Genomic DNA, 23,726 nt, shown 5'->3' with positions numbered 1-23,726 from the left:
GCTGTGGATCGTTTGCATAGCGCCGTGCTGCGTGGGGCCAACACACGAACCCCTCAGCATGCAAAAGCTCTAAGTTGAGGGAGTCTCCTGGAAGGATGATATCTTAATATAAGGGTAAATCTTTTTTCTTTTTTTTTAATTTTTTTGTCCACCCCCTGAAGCTTTTGGAGACAGCTTTCATATAACTTGCCGGCAACATGATTTGGGCTGTTTTTATGCTTCTGTGTTGCCTTTTGACGCCAGCAGCTGGACACAAAACACCGGAGAGACTGCCTTTATTCCACGGCCATATTTTTGAGAACTCACCCACGGCTTCTAAAGTGAACGGACTGAGCATTCCGGTGAGGCGCATCGACGCGCAAAAATGGTGCCCAATGCCGGGAATGCACCTTAAATTGTACGGCAACGGGAGCCAGGATTTCCGCGCTTTTGCCCACCACAAGCGGGGAAACATATTGTTAAAAACTTCCAGGATCCTGGACCGGGAGGTGCGCTCAGAATACCTGCTGAGAGTCGCGTTGTGCTGCCACACCGGCGCGTCAGACTCTTTGCTTGTGGATATAGCTTGGGTAAAAGTGAACGTTTTGGACACAAACGATAACGAGCCGATTTTTGGTCAAGCAGAAGCCGTGCACATAACTTTAGATGACACCACGGCTATTCGGAGTGTTGTTTACAGGCTGCAAGCTGTTGATGCAGACAGCGGAAAGAATGCAGACTTGTCGTACACTTCACTGCCCACAAATGGCACTTTCTATGTCATCCCTAAAACCGGCGAAGTTTTACTGCTCGATTCCATTCTGGGGCTCAAATCCTCGTTTGAGGTCTCTGTTTTTGCCACGGATCACGGATGGCCACCACTCAGCAGCAAATGCGTGGCTATTACATTTTCCCCGCGCAGGTGGCTGCAGAACGCTGGTCGAGAGAGGGCCAAGCGCGCACCGAGGGCGTCACTTTACCCGGCAGCCTTAGTCTCCCTCAACGTGTCTGAAGATGCCAGTATTGGCTCGGTCATAACGAGCCTGAGTCCCAACAGGTTCCAGTCAGCCAGCTTTGATCTCATCTACCCAGATTCACAGAGCTCCCCCGTGTCCGTGGGTCGTGACAGTGGAGATATCAGCATCACCAGAAGGCTGGATAGGGAGTCACAACCTTTAGTGGAGCTCACGGTTAAGATTCAGGACAAACAAGGTACGCAAAGATTGCACTATTACAAACCCCCAATCAAGGTACATCATGCACTTTTCTGTCTGAGAGAATTATTTGCAATGTGGTGCTTTTCTGCATTCACGAGATGCGCCACATTGCATGGCCACTATGCTTATCTTAGTTGGTCCCTTGAAATATTTGGCATGCTCATCACATCCCCAGCAAACTGTCAGTGCAGCAAGGTTTCATTCTACAGGTGTGCCTTCAACTATAACCTCATTCGCTCAGCCATTCACAGACAGGCTTCTGTATGAGAGCCAATACAAGAGAAGTATGTATAAAAAAATAGAACGCTTCTGCTTTCCAAATATAGTAATGCTCATTTTTGGCTAACACTGTCAGAGAGGCATTCATGTAATATTTTGTAAGAATGTAATATTATACATGTCATGTTAGTGATACTTCACGATAATTATCAACGATTTTAAGAAGGTTCGAAGCTGATAAATATCAATGTGCAACACCTTTTTTACCGACAGCTCCCTGTAAATGTTTACATATTTTAATTTACACATTATCACTTCTACTAGATTCCTAGGAAATGACAATGTCTTATCACTGCTAAGCTAGTTTTATAATGGGCTACTAATGTGAAGCTTTGGGGTTACCCAGTGCCCCGGGAACCATTTGGTGGTGTAGCAGTGCATGAGGTCCCAACCAATATTAATACCCTAACATTACTGAAATTAAATTGAATCACTGTAATCGTTTTCAGGATGACTGTACTGTAGTTATGAGGGTGCAAATCTGCGTGCTCTCATACAGTATACACACAACACACAGGAAGACACAGAGTAATGTTCATTTATTTATTAATTAAGATGTCAAATTAGTTCTTTACTTGAATCCCTGAACAAAAATCCAAAAGTAGATTTTAGTCTTATTCTCTGACTTGTCAAAGATGTGAGTCATTTTAAATATACAGCAGGTATGACAAGGTGAAATAAATAATAATCCTTGTTCCCTTTAAAAATGGATGAGCAATAACTCATTGAAAATAAAGAATCTACCTCGAAATACTTTTTGAAGCTGGATGGTCTCTTCTGCAGGTGAAATAATTCATGAATTTGTTTCGACGGAAGTCATGTACCTTCTCAATGACGAAGCGGAGGGCAGAGATCTGGTCTGTTGTGAAGCGGTTTGGCATGAAGCCCGCCGCGTCTTTTGCTTCTAATGGCCGTGAGGGCTCGGGTGAGAAGTATGCGGGTGAAGATCTTTCCTGGGGTAGAGAGGAGTGTAATGCCTCTGTAGTTGCAGACCATTTTATCACCCTTATGTTTCCAGAGGGGGAGAATGATGCCTCTGGTCCAGTCTTCTGGGGGGTGCTCAGTGATCCAGACATAATTGATGATATGGGTGAGCCAGTCAATGATGTTGTCACCACCCGCTTCCATCATTTCCGCTGTGATGTTACAGGTACCAGGGGCTCTGTCGTTTCGAAGTTTAGTCAGGGCTTGCGTAACTTCTTCTTTTCCATGCTGCAGTTGTAATATGCACTGGCATTTACGGATGATATGGTGAGAGCGTGGTCTGTTTGGGGTGGGGGATGATGCAACAGGTCGTTGAGAGGCTCCTTCCAGCGGCTGATACAGTCGTCCTCGGAGTTCAGTATCTTACCCTGCGCGTCCTTTACCAGGACTGCCTTCTGTTGGGGGCCTGTTTTCACTCGCCGCAGGGTTCGATACACTTGGGTGAAGTTATTGTTTTCTGCAGCAGACTCCAGGCATTCTGCTTCTCCCGCGATGGAGATGTTGTATTGAGACAGTTCACGAGATAGAAGAGCGGTGTGACCTGTTCGTCGAAGTGTTTGCCCATTCCATGTGGCAACACGGAAGGGATGTCTGAGATTGATTGATCGTAGGTCAGGAACGTGCGGGGGTCGATTCCAGGGGTCAGTCCGGCTATTTCTGATTGGTTTTGTAACAAAAGGGGATTTTCTCTGGAGTAGGTTGTTAGCCTACTGCCAGATAGCCAGTTGGGGGGCTGCCCCCTTAGGACCTGCTGGCCTGCCTTGAACCATTCTTCGTCAGGCCCCTCGCGTGAGACCAGTTTGTCATGGGAGGCCCGACCAGGAGCTGAAAGCTTCAGACAACATAGCTCACACGGTCATAGGGATGGACAAACCCCTCCACCACGATAAAGTGATGGTTCATGGAGAGGAATAGGCTCCAGCTCATGATATTAATGAGGGAAAAAAGTGGATGGCTGGATGGAAGGTAGGATGGTTACCTGTAGTTGCAAATGATTGAAATGGGAGGAGCTAACATTTTTGGATAGGCTAAGGGAAAATTTAGAAAGAATATACCATCAACCAACCACATTTTAACATTTGGAATGTTCAAATTGTAGTAGTATTGTCTATGTGGTTTCAAAGTTGAGCATTATTACATTTTTATAAACAGAATGCAGCATTTTTTCCCCTCTCCCTTTTGTAATGGATCGCATTATTTTATGCAGATGCAAGTAACTTTGTGACCAATCAATGTGCTGTAGGGAAAATACTTTGTGTTTTCTGCAGAATAAATTTGCTCACTTCAAAGGAATTAAAAGTTTCTCATTAGATGGTTGTTTATTGACTACGTTAAATGGCTTCGGATTATACAGCATCATAATTATCCATCTGAAAAATAAACGTAAAATTTATACAATTTTCGATTTGATCCCCAAGGAAGTTGGTACGTGATGTAGAAACCCTTGTTATCAAGGGGAGGGATGAAAAGTTGCTTGTAGATGTTCACCAGGTTGACACACAGCACAGAAGTGAATTTTGGCTCATTCCAAAAATTCTCCAATTCCTTCAAGATTCTCTGTTGCCACTTGGAGACTTCAACTCCTTTCACAGGTTTTCTATCGAGTTTAGATGTGGAGGTTGACGAGGCCACTCCTTGAGCTCAATATTCTTCTTCTTGTTCACCCCTTTGGTGTCCTATCAGTATATTTTGGTACATTGTCATGCTGGAAGCCTCATTCATGACCTAAGAAATTTGATTTTCATGCAATATCTTACTTACGCTTGGCTCCATTCAATGGCCCCTCCATGAGATAAGTCGCTCTGTACCCTCTGCAAAAATAGACCCAAAATATAATGTTTCCACCTCCATGTTTGACTGTGGGGATGGTGTTATGTGGGTCATACTCTGATTTTGCTCTCTGCCAAGTCAAACACAGCATGTCTGATTGATGCTAAATAGTTCAACTTTGGTTTCATCTAAACAGTGCTTTCTCCCAAGCCTTCTTGGAGTCATTTGAAAATGAATTTGAGGCAGACCTGAAATTTGTAGCCACTGCAAGATTTCACTCCATTATGGATCAGTGTGTTACCAACTGCTTTCTTAAAGCAGAAATAAACCCAAGATGTCAAAACTTCATGTTTAATCCAAAATTGGCATATTCACTTAACAGTGGTTTCTAAACTTTAGTATTAAAAAAAACTACGAGTTGGAAGAAGTCCAAAACGCTACAATACACTTTACAATTTAGATATTTTTTTGTTTGTTTATGGCATAAACAATAAACACCCATAACAATTGGCTTCTGTAAATTTCTAAATTTATAAAGTGAATATAATATTAATGAACATGGGAACAAATCATTACTTTTCCCCACTGTATGTACGTATGTATAATGGATCCGTTATTATGATACTATGCCATCTTTTAGATTGCCGTGACATTTTGTGCAATTTTGAAGGAGCAGCAGGTTTGCATGTTTCCCCTCACTAATTGCGAAAGAAGTTGATGGTGTGTGGTTAAGCTCCCAAGGCAACATAAACCACCATTTTAATGTGAATAAGGACATTTGTACACTAAGGTCTGTCTCAATGGTCTCTCACTGCAACCCCCTTCCCGGATATTTCAATAGTCACCCATACATTTGTTGCTCGAATTTATTTATGCTTTGGTAGACTGGCTGAATTATGTGCTTGCTTGACATAGTTGGGGACTGTGAAGTAGTTTTGGGAGCTAATCCTTGCAGAGTGGCAAACCACTGTGGCCCTCCTACGCTCATCTACTGGCATTACCCCTTCTAATCCTCCTCTCGTTCACGCTCTCGACTGAGGGATTTGTAATCGCACTGCCAGAGTCTGACAACCCTTCAAATTAGTGGTGGAAAGGTGGGGCTCACGTGTGTTGTTTAGGCAACTGTTCTTTTGCATATTGCAGCAGGTGATGTTCAGGAGAATGGAGGATAAAGATCAAAAAACGAATGGCTTGTAATTGTGCTGCTCATTGCAAGAAACATTGTCCCTAGTGTTCATTCGAATTGCCTGCTGCTGTTTCATTGTGCAGTGTGTGCCGGATTATAATTGCATACTTGATTGAGTCCCTATTTTGCATGGTGGGGTCTGAATTTATTTGGGCGGGAGAAAAACAAGGTGGATTTCTGACGATATCTTGTCACAGATGCATATGTGAAATAAGCCGCTTTATCCTGAGAGACACTCAAATACCTTCCTACGTTTGATCTCTTCCACCTCGGTAACTCTCCCTCCCTGATCAAACGCCTGGCATGTCCTCTGCTTGCTACAGCTATCCACGTAGAATCCTGATGGTTGTCTGGGGGGAAGCTTGCCAAATCCTTGCACATAGATGTCTGATTGAAGCCGTCTTTCTTACCTGATTTGTATTTTTCTCTCCTTTTGTTGGTGGAATTTATTCATCAGCAATTCCAAAAGTCACTGCAGGAAATTCCACAGGAAAACTTTGCATCAGCTAATTGTTGAACATCATATTAAAAATATGCCCATGGTTTAGTTAAAAAAAATGTGGGGGTCGGGAGTCAGTGGGATTTCAAAGGTCTCAAAGCATCATTAAGTCACATCGGTTAATGAACAACACCCTACTGCATGTATTTTTTTGTAAGCGTAGTATTTTGGCAGGTGGAGTGTTAGCTCAGTTTAATGAATTTTTGAATTTTTCAATACTTCTTGAGCTGCTGTGTCTTCCTGAGAGTTTGTCCCAGAACTTACACAGTGAAGACATTTGGAATCAACGAATCCAATCAGCACCTTTCAAGATAACACACGACTGACATGTCTAATTTAAGCATAGCCAAATTCTTTACATCTATCAACCTGTTTCGCATGACTTGTGAATCTAATTTCATCTGGTCAACTGCCCGAAGAAATCTCTTCTCGCATGGCCCCATGTGTTGCATCGTCTGCTGAACTCGTGCCTGTTGAAAATGGTCGCTGCGACTCCAAGCTACATGCTGAATGCCAAAGAGTGTGCATTGGGATCAAGTTGAAGAATATTCAAGTCGAGTAACACGCGCTGCATGCTGACCTTACAAATAGTCCAATATGTATGGACACAGGGCTAAGAAAGGAGGGAATTACTTTGGTTGTTTCCTTTTCCATTCAGTCTCCTTCTTCCCATATAGTAAATGTGTCATTTTAATGCACGCTACTATGTTGATGACATTCCAGAGTTAGACCATTTTCTTCCTTGGCATTAATTTTTTTTATGAGGCTACCCACAGCCTCACTGTGACTGCATTAGTGTTATTTCAATAATGCTTTCAAAAATGCATTGTTCTGCACGCATGGCCGCTGTTTAAGGGTGACTAAAATGTTGATAATACAAATGATTGCTCATAATGTCACAAAATGAAAATTTTGATAACATGGGCTCTATCTTTTTAGATGCCATATGAGTGCTGGTGTATGCTAATTGATGAATGTGCACAGGACACAGGCAGACAGCCTGTAAGCCTCACGGACATATGTCCGTGAGGTGCGGATGTCATCATACTTCATTCATAAATATGATGACAATAGGCCACAAGCACAGCAGCAATGCGGGGTCACACATGGATTGCTGCATCATTTTCTGCACAGAGTTGTCTCCATGAGGGATGGGTGTGCAGCACACTTCAAGGGAATGGGAGCAGCTAATTAGATTGTCAGTGAATGGCCTTGGCTGTGTTGACGCCCTCAACAGCGCCAAGCGCACCTTTTTACTTAAACGCGACTGTGAAATTAACAAAACAAGATCTAATGGCTCAAAGGAGGCTTACACCACGCTCACCATCTTGTATTTCCATCAATTACATAAATAGAAGCCCCTTGTGTTTTTAAGTTTGCTGTGCGTACTGCGTTCTGGCACAATACTGATAAAGTAAGGCAGGGAGCATACTCAGTGACATACTGTGCAGTACATTCTTAGTTCCACTCCATGATTCTACAGGAGCATGATTAATCAACACACTTGGTAGTCTGTTGACTTATTAAACAAAGTAATATAATGGGATATTTTGGCAGTTACTCTAAGCACTTTTTTTTTTTTGTACCAGATCTTGTTTCATATCTGCCATCTTAAAATCTTTCCCAGAATAAGAAAAGAATACGTTTTGCCACTGCTACTGATTGGTCATGTAGCACTGGCATTTTCCCATTAACTCTACCCATTAACATACTGCAGGTTTATGTCATTATCGATCACCTTTAGTGAGTACAAAATGATTAAACCAGTCTGTATATTTGAAAGCAATATATTTGAACAATAAACAGATATTACCTTTATTTATCACAAGAGTTGGATTCATTGTTACATTTTAAATTTCTTAGTTCTTGACAAAAAGAAACACACATTTACATTTATCTAATTCTATTTGGTCATTTGTCGATTAGATTTGTCTACTGCATGACTACAAAGAGGATTTAAAAAAATAAATAAATACCTATATGGGCATAAGCCTTATTGGCATTGGTTTAATCAATAATTACAAATTAAAAAGCACTTAGTAACTGTATGTAGTTCATTAAGTGGAGTTGCATAATCTGATGAGATCAGATACAAATGCTCTGACATCTCAGCAATTCACATCACACGCAGAGAAAGTTGTTTTGTTTGTTTCCCTTTGTTAATAGTGCTATGCTGATATATTTTTTTTTCTCCATGAAGACATCCCATGTTAACTTGGTGGCTGTGTAATATGCAATTGCAACATCACTACAAATCTGGGGGGAGTTTTCTGCCACAGGCTGTGCATGGTGAGAAAAACAGGTACAAGCAGTGAAAGTAGGCCTTGATTCCTGAATCGCAGCAACCAGGTTTAGTGCTGTTTAGAGGCAAGAGAGTGTGGGAACTCCCGCACAGTTCTTTCACTGAAGGATTGCATGGACCCACAGAGAGCAACACTTCAGATTTGCTCTGGTGGGGAATGTTTTCTTTGGCCGTTCCATCGGAAAATCCTGTTCTTTCCACCTGGGAAGTAATATGATATGATGCGTGATACTTTACAAGCCACAGTGAGAAAATGGTGTAGGAAATTTGTGAAGGGAAAAAAAAGAAAGGACCTTCAAATTCTCTTTTTTTTATTTTGGCAGGCTAGAGGTAGCAGTATGAACACCTGAATAGCTGGTTAGGCTAAAAGCTAATAACAGCACAAATATCCAAACCAAGAATATAGTGCATAGGAAATTTCCGTATCTGTACTCTGTGTGGTGCCTTCGTCATTTCTGCCCAATGGGACCACCGATCTTAACACGCGTCGATGATTTTAAAGAACTTAATCCACTTGCAAAAAGTACAGCGTAAATACGAACTGCACCAAGTGGAAAAAATAATAATAATACAAGTAAATTGAGGGACGTCTTTATCCCTAATATATCCTGTCCTATTTACTTTTTGCTGTATTCCCTCCTCAAAAGGTGTGTCACTGCTTTTCCTCCACACAAAATAACCTGGCAGTCTGTTGATTTTTGTTGTTGTTCTGTTTGACTGCATTTTCAATAAATCCTACAAGAGAAACAACCACAGAAGGGGGTATTTCAAACTCTGTTGCACAGAAAAACTGTCCCAGTATATAAAACAAAAGCATTCCCAGACAGCATTCCACATGACCAAGCAGCTGAACAGAACAGAAAAAAAATCTGGGAAAATGCACAATTTCTATTCTCTTTGGAAATAAATAAATATGGAAAGGTTTTTTACTTGAGTCTTAACCTGTCTGATAATTGGCATGACAGTAAAGGCATACATTTGAGGTTAGTTCATATTCCAAGTGATACGAGTACAATGGCAACTTTAGAGCATCTATTTTTTTCTAAAATTAATGTCGGTTTATATATATATGTATACATATAGGTATATGTATTGCAAAAGAAATTCCTTTTCAAACCCATTCTTGTATTCCTCGAATGCGCTCACTAATAATTTCTGTATTTATATTCTACTGTTTTGGTTTTCTAATATTCTGTCTAGCACTTCGCAACAGTGGCTTAAAAACTGCTGCAAATAATTAATTCATATTGAATTATTAGTATGTTTGATACATTTGCGTCACGTTGCACTTAGACCCACGTGGGTTATGATTTGGAGAGCAGAATTAAGTGGACTTCGTAGATACTCCTCTGGTAAACCAGCTGCATTTACATAATTCAATGATGCAGACAATCAAGGGTTTATTACTTTGCTCTTACAACCGCACATTGATGGATGGACTGGTCAAGCTGGAATGAACATTCAACAAAAACAAACAGCCTTGAGAAAAAAGTGCAACCCTTAAAGTAAACATCTCCACGAGCCATACGATTTTATATGTAGAGTGATTACAGGGCAGTGCAATTGGGGGCATCAAAAGGTCAACATTAACTGCTGACTGCATGGTCACAGAGCATGACTTGGAGGGGAAAAAAATTGGTTGAGCAAGGCAAAGTTGGACCGACCTGGGGGAATGAGAAATGTATGGAAGGTTGAAAAGAGAAAGATGGAGGGTGAATGTGAATTCTGCAGAAGACGATAAGAAAAGGGCAGCTCGATTAGTCGCGGGGGCAGGTGTATGGGACTGATGTGAGATCAGCTTGGTGAAACATAATCTTAAATTGCTCAGAGGGCAGAAAAGACAAACTGCTGCGGTATTGCATGTACAGAACAGATGAGTCCAGGATAATACCGTATGTACTGTGTAGCAGGCTAAAGGGCATGTGCTCGTTCTACTGTGTATAATTTGTCTCCATCATCATTGTGGGTATATTGGGGGGGAACACTGACATTGCTTTTAAAAAATTGTGAAAGAAAACAAATGGATCCAATCACTAATAAGTTATGTTAAAAAGAACTTTCCTTAATTGTGTGAAGACTCTTTTGGCCCTTCCACAATAACCGATACCTGCATACAAAATTAGCTTGATTAGGTCTGCATTATTATATTTGGCATAACAAAGTGGTGAATGTGTACAAGCAAAATCAGATAAGAATGAGAAAATATTTGCAGATGCCAAAGGGGGTGGGGGGGGTTGTCAATGAGCTAATGGTGCTGATGTTGAATGAGCGAGTATGTCTCCCTCTCTGTTTGCATGAGCAATGCACATCTCATTAGCGCAGGGACCTCAGCATTAGCCCCAAATAATCAATTACGGATCTCCGTGTATGCGTTGAGATACTGGTTGAGCGGGCAAACTATATGGCAGCTGATGAAAGCCATGACTCCATGCAAGTCTCCACTATTGATGCCCATTATCACACACATTGTCAACCTCAGGCAAAGCGAGGAGGCAGGTGGTGCTCTCCAACAAATTTCTCACTGGCTTAACAGCATATAACGCATTTTTGCAAACTGATTTGGACCCGTGTGACAAATGAGCACAACATGCTCATTTTATACCAGATTCTTCCTACCTGACAAGATATCATTGTATTAACTTGACCCAATTATATGAGCTTAAAGGGAGATAAGAATGCCAGTTGAACGGATTTCTTAATTGTGCCCAAATTTCCTGATAACTTGCATCCGTACTTCCTTTGATTAGAAAGATACGCCTCGAACAAAGCAATTAAGGTAATTTCACCGATAGACTGTCCCCTCGACGCGCTTCATTTTCTCTTTCCATATCCAACTTTTCTTTTGCTCTATCTTCGCTCGCTGGACGGCCTTTCGTTGGCATTTCCCAGTGGAGCCGCATTGATTTTTTTGCAGTATCGATTAAACCGGGAGCTGTTTTGCTTGCACTCACAAAACAACATTTTAAACAACAATTTGTATGTCACAGAATGGGCTGTGACAGACTGTTGCTGTCAGTTTACAAAGTCTGAGAGAGAGGTGTGCACGAGTCCAAGAGCTGAGAGGACCATCCTTAAGCACTTCAATGAATCAACCACTCTGCCCACGTCTCAGCCGGAATGCACTCATGGCAAATTGAAGTCTGTGTGTTTGGAGCTGTTTTGTTTGTGCTTATTTATCTATTTGGTGTTGCATTTCGCAACTTCTCGTACCCTAAGGTCCAATTAACTGAGCTTGAGAATGGTCGGTGCTCTGCTGTCAGGAGGCCAGAGGCCGGCTGTTAAACACAGAGACTGAGACATTCTGAAAGGTTTTCCATTTGAACTTTGACCGAGTATGTTCTGAATGCACCAACATTTGACATGCAATAATTGTAGTAAATACAGAAATGGCAGGACGAGAAGCACTCTAGTTGCATGATTCGAAATTGCCCCACTGCAAGGGAGTTTTTGCAGATACACTTTGGAGAGAGAAGACAAGGACTCTTACCAAAGTCCACTGACTGATAATCACACACTAACTGAAGAAAGCAAAAGGATTTTCTTTGAAGATGACATCCATCTCTCGGCTCAGCAATTTAATCCATTTTGGGCAAGAGAGAGTCTGCTGCTGCCTCACAGCCAGATGACTGCTGATTAGATGAGCACATGTACTTGCAGGAGACGTAATGTAGAACCACTCAGAACTGATGAACAACTTCTACGAGACAGCATGTTCCTCATCATTCGGATACTTGTAAAAGGCGGTTTGATCACGCGTGAGAGAGCTGCCTATTTGATTAGAAGGGAAACAGACAATGCCATGTGTGAAAATGGAAGCTGGACAAAGTTTGCTTCCACTCGCTTTGTAATCTAACTTTTGTGCCCATCTCTGTTTCTGATAATTCAGAAATGTCGACGGCTTTGCTTTAGTACTTCAAGTCAGCGACTAATTTGTGTCAGATCTTACCCAGCCAGCATCAATGGTTTTCTGTTGCTCTACCGCCACAGAGTACAGCTTTAATTGCGTGATCCTATCCCACCATATGGTCCGTACCGCAATGATGTGATGAGAAGGACGGAACTGGGATGCCACCGCGTCGTTAGCCATGCCAGCCTTGCCGTAGAAACACATAGACACGCGCCGCTGCCCCACATTAACGATCAAGACCAGGAGCTGAGGACACAGCCTGCTGCCACCCTCTTAAGCGCCTTTACTCGAAATGAAACAAAGGAAGAAGAAACTAGCAAGCCTTTAAAGTTTCCAGCTAATTCAATGTGAGATATTGGAATCAGACCAGTTCTTTTTCATTTGCACATTATTGACTCATAATTACTTCTGCCCTTTTGGCTGCAACACTGTAAATGATTTCAGTAATTCCATGGATAAATGTGCAACTCTCGGTTTTGATCTTTTCGCCTATCATGCACTGAATAGAAACTTGATCTCAAAAAGCACCTCCTGTTGTTGAGTGTCGGCTTATGAATTTGACTTTAGATTGTTAAAAGAATGTGAGCTCATGTCCAGTTGACGCCTGTCCATGATCTTGATTTGGTGCTGTTTTATCTTGCTCTCATTTACACATGTTCAATATTATCATGCATTGCCATAGTTATGATGACCGATAATAACAGAATCAATCACCCAGCAGTTTTAATAGCACAGTACATTTGTGTACGCATAGGGTCATTAAGATTGATCTTGTTTAATCTTGCCGGCCGCTAATGACAGGAGATGATGGTCCTCACTGCACAGGCTGCTCACCGGATTAGTTGTGAAAATGAGGACTTTATCCTCATCCATGCCCCCTCCTCTGCCATTTCCCATAAGCCACAAATCAGTCACATACTGATATAAAGCACAATGCACGCAATGTACGGTAAGTAGGATGCGTCATGTTCATTGTACTGTACAGCCAAGTACAGACAATGGATAAATCGTGTTCCTGTGTGTTTTGTCACTGTGCATTCATGCAAGTATGCAGTATTTAGGCTGGAGCAACACTGTCAGAGTCTGCTCTCTCGCTGCTGCTCAACTCTGATGTTCAGCGCACTACTCTACATTTGCACAACAGCACTTGTAGTGTTGAGACGCTCCCAGAATGGCACATTCCCGGCTGCACTGAACAAATGAAGAACAGAAGTTCTGGTTACAGTGATTGATCCATTTTATCTCGTCGCACATTGTTTCCTATGAAACTTGTGTGGCTCCTTTAGCTTCTTCTTAGCCTTGGTCTGGCTGTGTGTGTGTTTGAACGTGCACAGGTGTGTGTGTTTATCTCTGCGTGCCTGTTTATGTTTCTATGGAAAGATATCAAAAGGGCTTTGAGGACAACCCCCATCAATCATCGTCTCAGAGGGAAATGACGAGAGAGCTCAAGGATTGAAAGAAAGATGGAGGCTGCCACAGGAAACGGCATGTGGAGGGAAGGAAGAGGAATGGTGGCTGAATGGTTAGAGGAGCCCCTGATTGAGCTGCGTAGTGTAGTTTATATCCTTTAGCGATAAGGCCAGCGTGCACTGCTTTGAGGCTTTCTCCCCCCGTAGCGTGAACTGAGCGTGATAATACGAAAGCGTGAATGGGGCAAATTGAATTAATGCTGCGGCACACTATAAAAGCCCTAACTATAATGCATTCTAAAATCCTATAATGAGCAGGGAGCTAAAATAATTTCACACTCCAGTGAAGAAGATGGCTCTCTAAAAGATTTTGGGCTTGGTTGTCACTGCCAATGCTTTTGTCATTCCGTGGCGTGTTCTGTGGAACCTGAGCTGATATCCTGGGGTACCACAGCGTTCGACAAAGTCAGCATATCGAGCATTCAAATTCCCTTGGCAATTACAACACCTCTTCAGATTGAATGGTGTAGACCTGCTGCATGATGTTCTTCCACAGTCAGTTTTACAGAGAAATACAGTTGCAGAAGGGCACATTTGCTGGAAAATACTCTTTCATTACTTTCCATTTGGAGCCTATTCAGTAATTACATCCTGTATGAGTGTGATTTTGCCTTGAGCAGTAGTGTGCAAGGGTGGGTCCATTTGTAAAACCTGCTAGGTACACCACAAAGATGTGTACCTTGGAGAACAAAAATGAACACCTACGGTACTGAGTGTATCGCACAAGTATAGTGGCAATTAAGATTTATATTTTATAACTACTTTTTGGTTGTAGTTTCTTTAAACCTTTTCATTTTTTGTAATCTAAATAAATTTATAAATAAATAAAGGTATGATCGGTCTTTATTAAGATAATGGGTTTTCAAAAAGCATCTTGAAGTTGTACATGGGTGATTCTGCAAGCAACAGCCCCTGCGGAGGCTGGCATTTTCTCAGCGTTGTTTCCCATCCAGACGTATTCTTTCCCATCCCTTCATGTGATCGCCCACCTCAGCATTAGAGTCACACTGCCACAAAAGTGAAATTACCTCTCCATCATCAAACCAGAGAAAGAAAGAAATATAGGTTCTCAGGCACCCACTAACACTATGAGATGGCTGCTGATGGAGACAAATGACCGAATGAAAGGCTGTTTGAGCAGTGCACCTTTCTGGCTAGAATGAAAGAGAGCATCATGGCTTCAACTGCCATTTCTTCTCCTTTCTCCTCTTGGTAAACATCAAACTTAATCCTGCATCGTTCTCGCCATCCTTCCTTGCACCTCATCCCTTGGGGAAGTAGGAGTTATTTATTTGCAGCTTTACTGAATCTCTCCGAGCTATGTTTCCCCCTCCAACCCAGGACAAGCGAGAGCCGAGGAGGGCAATGGAGCCACTCATCCATTTGCTTTCCCCAACAACGCATCTGGCTACTTTTATATAGGGCAGATAATTCAAATAAATCCAGTTTGAGGAAATAACTTGAAGTAAAGGTTCATTGACTATTTATTGTGATATACAGTAATATTTAAGTAGCCTAGTTGTACCTATCTACATCTGCATGTAGTCAATACCTGGCTCAGTCAAATCAAATTATTTCATTCAAATTCTAAATCTTTTGGGATTCTTTTTTTGGAAAGCAACACAAAACTGAACATACAGTACTGTATGTGTATGAATGCCGAAATATAGTTGTGCTCATAAGTTTCCATACCTTGGCAGAATTGTGTTTATTTTTCATTATTTGATAATATACTGTAAGTAATGTCAGGGACCATCTTATTATTTTCTCTATTACGATGTTTTGTTTAACAATAGCAATTTTACACAAAATTCCTTATAGTTTGACTTGAATCCTATCAAAAACAAAAGTAAAACCAAAATGACAGAAATCTTTCACACTTTCTGGTCTTTTACTTTTTATTCTTTTGTTTTTAGATTTGGCACTCTGTGACAAGTTTAGAAATATAATAATAATTAAAGAAAGAGGTGTGGTGAAAGTGGAGCCAGTGTGGTTTTTTTTTTTCCAACTGCGAAGCCCATTTTTAAGAAAACAATACTAAAGGATAAAGGCCTTTATGTTTTTTCTCATAATGGCGTTTCGCATTTGCACTTGCTGTCCCAATGGGATGTATAAACAAAAATGATTCTGGCCATTAGAGTTTCATTCTGGGAGCACTCTATTTTGTCAATTTCTCCAGAACAGTAATCTCTCTCTCGCTCTCTCTCCCATGCGTCATCTCCATCTTTTCACTGTAAAGTCAGTGTTATTGTTCATCACCTGAAATGCAGATTTGATTGGATGAGGAATATCACATGGGATGATTTAACTCCCATGTATTTGATCTGAGCGTTTCGTCATCTGGTAAATCCCTTCCGTATGGCCTACAGTGGCAGCGGTGCTCAAAACAGAAGTGGCCAATTTGTAAGTAACTCTTCTGCTATGGCAGAGGATCTGGGTCCATATCAGAGGTGATCGCTCTCACTTCAAGGGAAGCTCAGCTCCTAAAATGGCAAAAACCAAGTGATACAATATATACTGTTGTGTGTACATGTCATTGACTAAATATGCGCTTAACGCTTTTGTTCAGAATCCGTTTCTTATCACTGTTAACGACGATGGATGGATGGATGGATGGATGGATGGATGGATGGATGGATGGATGGATGGATGGATGGAACCCTGACCCAAACCCCAAATCCTGTAAATTTGCAAGCATTCACCGCTCATTAAGATATCATTTAAAGAGTGAAACTAAGGACATTAGATAGATAGATAGATAGATAGATAGATAGATAGATAGATAGATAGATAGATAGATAGATAGATAGATAGATAGATAGATAGATAGATAGATAGATAGATAGATAGATAGATAGAATAGGTCAAGTGACATGCACAGTTGCTGAATTTGACTTTCATGATTGCATGAACATACTACAACATTGTCTGATAAAACTGACTAATCCTCTGACTAATTAGAGACTTGTACGCAGTGCAACACACAAATACTCAAACGACCCCGTGTGTGTGTCTGTGTGTGTGTGTATGTGTACATGTGTGTGTGTATAGGACAGTGCATGATTCTGCATTGGCACGTGCATGTCAAGCAGTGCAGTTGGTGGTGCGTGAGCGTACTGTACGAATGCTTGAGTGCTAATTATCTCTGCATCAAGTGTCTGTTTATTTAGCTGGGACATTGTTTGACCACAAATTTGACTGTAGAGACCATGCTTCACTATCAGATCTAATTATGTATATCACAAAGTTGTAAAGAGACAACATTTGAGTATTGATGCAGTGCTTCTATGTATTTAAACTTGCATTCGAGCCATTTGTGCAAGACAGATATATATCTGCAGCAGTTATTTTCACTAACAAGCGCTAAAGAAAGCAGAAATATGTAAAAACAAAAAAATATCGATTCATATGCACATCTTATTATGCTGTTATCTACCAAAGTAAAGAAAGTAACCAATAAAAATGCAAATATAGTATATCTTGTAGCTATATTACTGCTATTCCTAAAAGAGGGTACACTTAAAGTCTTAATCTTACACACATACCAGAAAGAGCATAATGTGCGGTTGGAACAGATTAATAACACTTGATTTGAAAGATGATTTGAGATCCAAGTCAAGTCAACAATCTAACAGCATTCCCAACATGACCTTTGAGTGAAGGGAGTGAAATATGGTTGACAAAAATGAACGCACGGATGTTTTTTGGCGCAGCAGTCGCTCACGGAGCAAATATCTCACAGCGCGCCAAAACAATTTAGTCAAAGTCAGCTTTACTGTTAATTACTTCACATACAAAGTGATCAAAAATACGTTGCACACATTCCCAGGTGTGGACAAGACATAAAAATAAGATAGTCAACAGTAAAGTGCACAGGCATAATAGGTAGTAGTATTACAATGTTTACTATTTGACAGTGATGAACATAACTACTTCCATGTATCTCAGATTTGAAATAGTTGTGATGATTACACAGCCAGCTGCAATACGAATCCTTTTTATAAACATTTTACCCTTAAAGAGACACGTTATGGGGAGAAAGGTCTTGGTTCAGTTAACTGGGCTGCTTTCCGTCTACGTGCCCATGAGGTAGAAAAATGATGGCCTGTTTTAATGGCAAGTGGTCATAAAAAGCATCACACTAAGCAGTAAAACACAATTTATATAGCCCCTTTTCCACCTGTTGCGTCTGTCACTGATGTCGCTTACAGCACAGGAACTCTTTCCCAGAGATCGAGCTGCTCTTTTGCCTCCCTTTGTGCTGCCTCCATGACACAAATTTCTATTGTAGGTGGCTTGCTTCACCTGTAACTTTAGCATCCGGATTCATTCACACTCGTGTGGGTGGGTGCTCAGTGTGTTACGCCACCTGCCATATATAGATCAGTGCATCCAGCCATCCCCCAGGATCAAAATACAGGCTAACTTGTAATGACAGAAGCATTTTTCGCTTCATTTTTGTATTCAGAAACTGTACAAACTTTGTGGCTTTCTTTCCCTTATTATTTGCATTTCATACAGCTCGTGCTTGAATATGAAAGGGTACTGACAGTAGGTTTCATTCAATATTTGCAAAATGAATTGTGCCTTTTACGTATTTGCTCACGAGTTTTTTTCCTAGGCTAGCACTTTCAGGTTAAGAGTATACAACTGCACCCTATTTAATTTTGATTTTGTGACGGTCATTGTTATTTTGCTTCTATTATGTGCTGTTGGATTAAGAGAGTGAGCCCAAATATGTCTAACTCTGAGGTAATGTGAAAATAAACTGAAAAATATAAGGCACATTTTTAATGACCAGGATAACCACATAAAAAAATGAAGGTAGTGAAATTACACTGAAAGTAGCAGAGGGTTCATGGGGCTAATTAACATTTCCTAGCTCGGCATATCATTTTATAAACCAATTAAGATCATCATAACTTTACTGGGGGTGATCTGTGTGAAGGTGTGTGGGAAGTTGACAGTGGTCTCCTCAGGTGCCTCACATGTGCTGAGCTCAGACGTCTGCAGCCTTTTACTGCCTCCCATTTCCATGTCTAGCAGGCAACACAGATTGGATTTGCATATCAAATTGTATTACATTTAAAACAACAACAACATCAAACCTTTAACACCCAGAACATGATGTAAGAAAACCAATTCGTACAACCTTGATGGAGAATAAAGCCGTGGATTTGCAATTTTAGCTTTTATTGAGAGTCATCTTAATTTGTGATCTTGTATCAAAATCTATCATGGCACCGTTATTTCTCCTTTGGCATTTACGGCCACTCCTTTCGTAGAAGCATGTGCCAGTGAAATATGTTTCATCAGGTAGGATCAACTCTGTCGTTGGGAAGCTTTTTTGTCCATAGATTAAAGTGCATTTAACAAATTATTATATACCTCTTTTGTTTGTCATTCCATTATGTGTATATGCTAAGAATGGATCTTTATATTTTGTACGTAATTTAAAAACACAAAAATTTTTCAGTCTACAGAAGACACTAAAATTTTACAGACACCCACTCAACCCAGTTTAACATCTTATTGCTTTAATTAAGGTAATCAAGAACAAATATGTTCCTCCTCAACAATATATCCTTTGCTTTTCACAATACTGGCTATATTTGTCTTCTTTATCGATTTCCACAATTAAAGCCTTCTGGTTATTTCATGGGCGACTCGGTGGCGGTTCGATTCCACCTCCGACCCTCCCTGTGTGGAGTTTGGATGTTCTCCCTGTGCCTGCGTGGGTTTTCTCCGGGCACTCCGGTTTCCTCCCACATCCCAAAAACATGCTTGGTAGGCCGATTGAGCACTCCAAATTGATACTCCTGTCTCAGTGGCCACGGCAGCCCCGTTTCAGGTCACTATGGACAAAAGAGAATGGTTGTTAGCCAAGGCAGGAGGACGAGATGTGCAGATGTGACAGGCTGTGACTGCCATGGAGTTTAACAAGATTTGTATGTGAAAATGTTTGCAACGGCGGTCACGGTGCAGTTGAAGAACTGAGTCTGCTGTAGTAAAATGGTGTGAATACTAAGACTAAACCTGACTAAAGCGTATCAAAACTTGGTTGGATAGTATACGAATTTATTCCCCGGTATCAAGCTCTGACATTTAGAGACATTTTGCCATGAGGTTTCATTGCTTTCAGTCACAGCTCATTCTAACGTGACGATCAACGGGCCTGTTCTTCACCATACACACAAGGTATGTGGGGTTTAGAAGAGCCCATCACATGCATAGAAAAGTGCCCACATCTGCCAACAGTTCCTCTAACGCTAAGTCGTATATTTAATTAACCTGCAATGCCTGCCGGTGCATACCTGTTTATAATGCATAATGAATAGTTGTGCGCGTGTGTGTGCGTTTGTGTGTGTGAGAGTTTGAAAAAGAGAGAGCCCTCTCTTGCATTTGGCAATGCAATGCACTGTGCTGTGTGCATGTGGCAGATTAAGGCCCTTTTACAAGTTTTGATACAAGCGATAAGTCAGTAAATACATTGTTGACAGAAGTACTGTTATAAATATCTTCGCAATGGCAACATATGCTAATCCCCCTCCTCTTCGTGCTGACTCCGATTTTGAAACTAGGCCTGGCTGGGTAGTTTCATTTGACTCTGCCTGGGGCCACAAACATGCTCCAAAGCTACTTCGCCTAAGAAATGTAAAGACCCCATTAGAATGTGACTTGCCGGGTGGAAAAATACCCTCATCCGTTGTAAACGGAAACTGTAATGCGCCTTTAATGAAGCATTTCCCTTTCCCCCAGCCCGTTACAAATACCGTGATAGACTGCATGAAAACCTGGCAAGACATGAATACAGCAAAAATAAATGGCCCAAATCCCACCCAAACTGGGCTACCGTTGCTATAGGGGCCATAATGTAAACATAGTCATAGCAGGCAAACAATAAAATGAATCCAATTGTTAATGACAAACTGTTCTCAATTGCTGTACCTGGTTAAACTAAGAAAATGAATTATAACAGACTTTGTGTATAATGTCCAAATAGTCACTTACTTGCTACATCATTAGATAAAATACACAATCTAATGTGACAGTGACACTGCATATTTCATGCTCTCATCTTGCATCAAAGTGTAATTTTGCACTCAGTTTGGGACTCAAGATGTGTTATAGTACTAATTTGATTGTATGGTTAATTCTAAAGTCGTGTAGAAGTACCGAATATTATCATACTGCATGTGTATTTACACTCAATTTACACAGTTGAGTGTGTGTAGCAGCAGGGCTGCTAAATTAGTATTCCACATGCTGTTCAATCTCCAGCCGTCATCTGCATATTTCAAGCATTGAACTTGGCTGAGTTGTTCACGTACACGTGAGTGTGTAAAAGCTTATTGATACAAAGTATTAGCCCCCGCTGAAGTGATATGAACTTTCCATTCACCTACATATAAAACGGCAAACCTGAATTTCGGTCTCACTTGGGCTATTGCTGTTTTTGCTTGCAAATGCACATAATCTAATTCCAAGCAAATATTTGTTCATTTAAATGATTCTCAACTGAGTAAAGGAGAACCCAGGGATCTATAACAATACACTAATAGCAGTTATTATGAATAGTGAAAAAATACATGTTAACGTTATCCATGTGCTGTTCTTTCTGTGCTAAGGTTTTGTTTTTTTCCTCCCAAATAAACTGTAGACGCCGTCTGCATTAAATGTTCCTAATACGTCATGTTCACTGCGTCATATTACACTGCCCCTATGTTTGCCTCTGTGGATCTTCCGCAGGTTCTCTGTCTGTGATCTTCTGCTTTACTGTTTACTCTCATCACTCATCCCACACACAGTGCGTGTCCTTTTACCGTGGGCAGCGTACATTCCATGTGCACACAGGCGGTCTCTGCAAGCACATAGGCGCTTGGGACAACTTTTCTCTTCATTCCACAAGCCACTTAGCAACTTTATATAGCAACTACCCAAGGAGAGGATTAACAGTAGGAAACAGAACGGCTTGCAGCAAGATAAGAACGCACATAGGCTATACACACACACACATGCACAACCTATCATACTTGTGAGCCCGGACCAAACACACTTTGCACCTTTGTCATCCATCTTTTTATGATACATCATTATTCTAGAAAATGCTCTTATACTTGGGGCTTTGCTGTGTACACAGAGGGTGTTTTTATCACTCTGAGCCCTAAGACTAAATAGCACACTCAACATTATAAAAATCCAGCAAAGCCTGTGAGCCTTTACCGTTTTCTGTTACTTGATTCCATCTTTTGTCTCCTCTCTTGGGTCGTGCACTTGGTGGGGACTTACACACAGCCGCTGCACCAACAGACTAGATCAGGAGAGATTTCATACCGCCAGAATTTGCTGCTGTTCAAGACATGCTTCATACGTTCTCACTTGCTGTTTGCATACTCTTGTGTTTCATTATCATTCCAGAACTGATAGGCTTTAATTATCTGCCTTGACTCTGATTAGTGTCTGTAACAGGCTCATTAGATGAAGTCTTGTAAAATCAGCACTACTATGTTATGGAAAGACGGCAAGCAGTAAGCCATAAGGAAGGAAATGTGTCATCCTAAAAAGATTTGATAGGTGACTGAATGTTAAGAGCAAGAGCTACAATTTCTTAGTTGATGAATGGCCCCGCTTTCAAATCGTTATGCTGTACCATTATTTATCAAGTGGATTGTACCGTTTTACGAAGCGGGATGATCACGCTTAAATTGCATAAACCACAGCTGTCGACATTTAGGCGATACCATCTGAACATTGATTAGTTTCTCAGCACCCACGCTACAGTGGCAATTTATCTGAAAGGAACTATCGTCAGGATCCAACACAGAACTTTTCTCGCTACAGAGCAACTTTAAAGCCTAGGCAGGCAGATAGATTAATTCTTTTCCCCTTGCTTCTTCCTCTGTGTTATTATCCCTCTAACAATCCTTTTAGGAGCTGTCACACGCTCTGCAGCTATTATGTTTCTCTTGTGAACTTTGTGGAGTGTAACATACTGTTTTCACATCAAAGTGTATATTCGCTGTAAACCGGTTTTGGAAGAATGAACAGGACTTTTTTTCTCATCTCAGCTCCTGTGCGCATGTTGCAGTGCACATGAGCCAGTGACATGCAACCAGGTTCATTAATATAAGGTCGAATTCGTTGTTGTTTTTGCTTATCTGTATGTGAAATAAAAATCCAGAATTTGGTGATGTGAGGTTCACAAGCTAAGCACTGAGGCATTATGTGTTGACAGCAAGTGGAAAAGTGGCCACTCCTCAGATGAATGGAAATGGATGCATTTTGCTGGTTAATTCATATTCCACAAGTGCAATATTCAAATTATCGTTTTAAGATTAAAACATTTTTCACTTGACTTCCTCTTTAAGACCCCTGGAGGATACGCATACTTAATCACACTGGAAAATATGCCCCTAAATGAGCTGCTGATCATACTGACCTCATGTATGTTTGGTCTTATTCCATGGACAGCACACCTGTTAGGTCAGTCTTCAGGCAGTGAGAGGACATAATCTGCTGCTACTTTTGTCTTGGATTAAAAAGTACACATATAGCCACCAGTCACCCTCAGGTGACTGTTTACATAATGGGATTAGAGCGCTACAGTTACATTTAGCTCTCTGGTGACTCACCTTTGTGTGTAATTCTAAAATAGTATGTTAGTTTGAGATAATGTTCGTCTTTTAGAAAGACAGTGTTCTTATTAGGTATTATACAATATATAATGTAATGTGTCCAGGTGTGACATCACAATTCCCTATTTGTTAATCCTTGTGGGTGTGTGTGTGTGTCTGTGTGTTTGTGGGTACTTGCGTGTTCCTCTCTGGTTTCAATCGTCATGCCTATTGAACTCGCTTGCACCTTTTGTGACATATCAATTTGCCACATTGACACGAGACCACAGCAAATATTTTTAGAAGTAGTGCTTATCGTACAATAATTGCTGCACTTTTGCCGCATCAAATCTTACAATGGCTCCAGCAAAAGATGTTCAAAAAGTACATAGCTTTATTTTTTAGGTTAAATGCAACCCCGCATGGGGGCCAAGAGCCCTGAACACTAAACGCGTCTGGTACATCCTGTTTTTATTGCTATCCTTGGTTGCATGCTTGGGTGTAAACTATATAAGACAAG

General features: G+C 41.0%; 1 protein-coding gene across 1 annotated transcript in view; it reads left to right on the top strand.

Annotated features, from left to right (window-relative positions):
- Positions 1 to 23,726, top strand: part of LOC133157007 (neural-cadherin-like) — a 77,160-nt gene continuing 53,434 nt past the window's right edge. Inside the window, exon 1 of the mRNA XM_061283200.1 lies at positions 1 to 1,191. Within this exon, the coding sequence (XP_061139184.1) occupies positions 198 to 1,191 (994 nt within the window). The 5' untranslated portion in view covers positions 1 to 197. The remainder of the gene's footprint in view (positions 1,192 to 23,726) is intronic.

The sequence above is a fragment of the Syngnathus typhle genome, linkage group LG7 (assembly GCF_033458585.1).
Source record: "Syngnathus typhle isolate RoL2023-S1 ecotype Sweden linkage group LG7, RoL_Styp_1.0, whole genome shotgun sequence".
Classification (NCBI taxonomy): domain Eukaryota; kingdom Metazoa; phylum Chordata; class Actinopteri; order Syngnathiformes; family Syngnathidae; genus Syngnathus; species Syngnathus typhle.
This window is presented reverse-complemented; position numbering and strand designations above follow the sequence as displayed.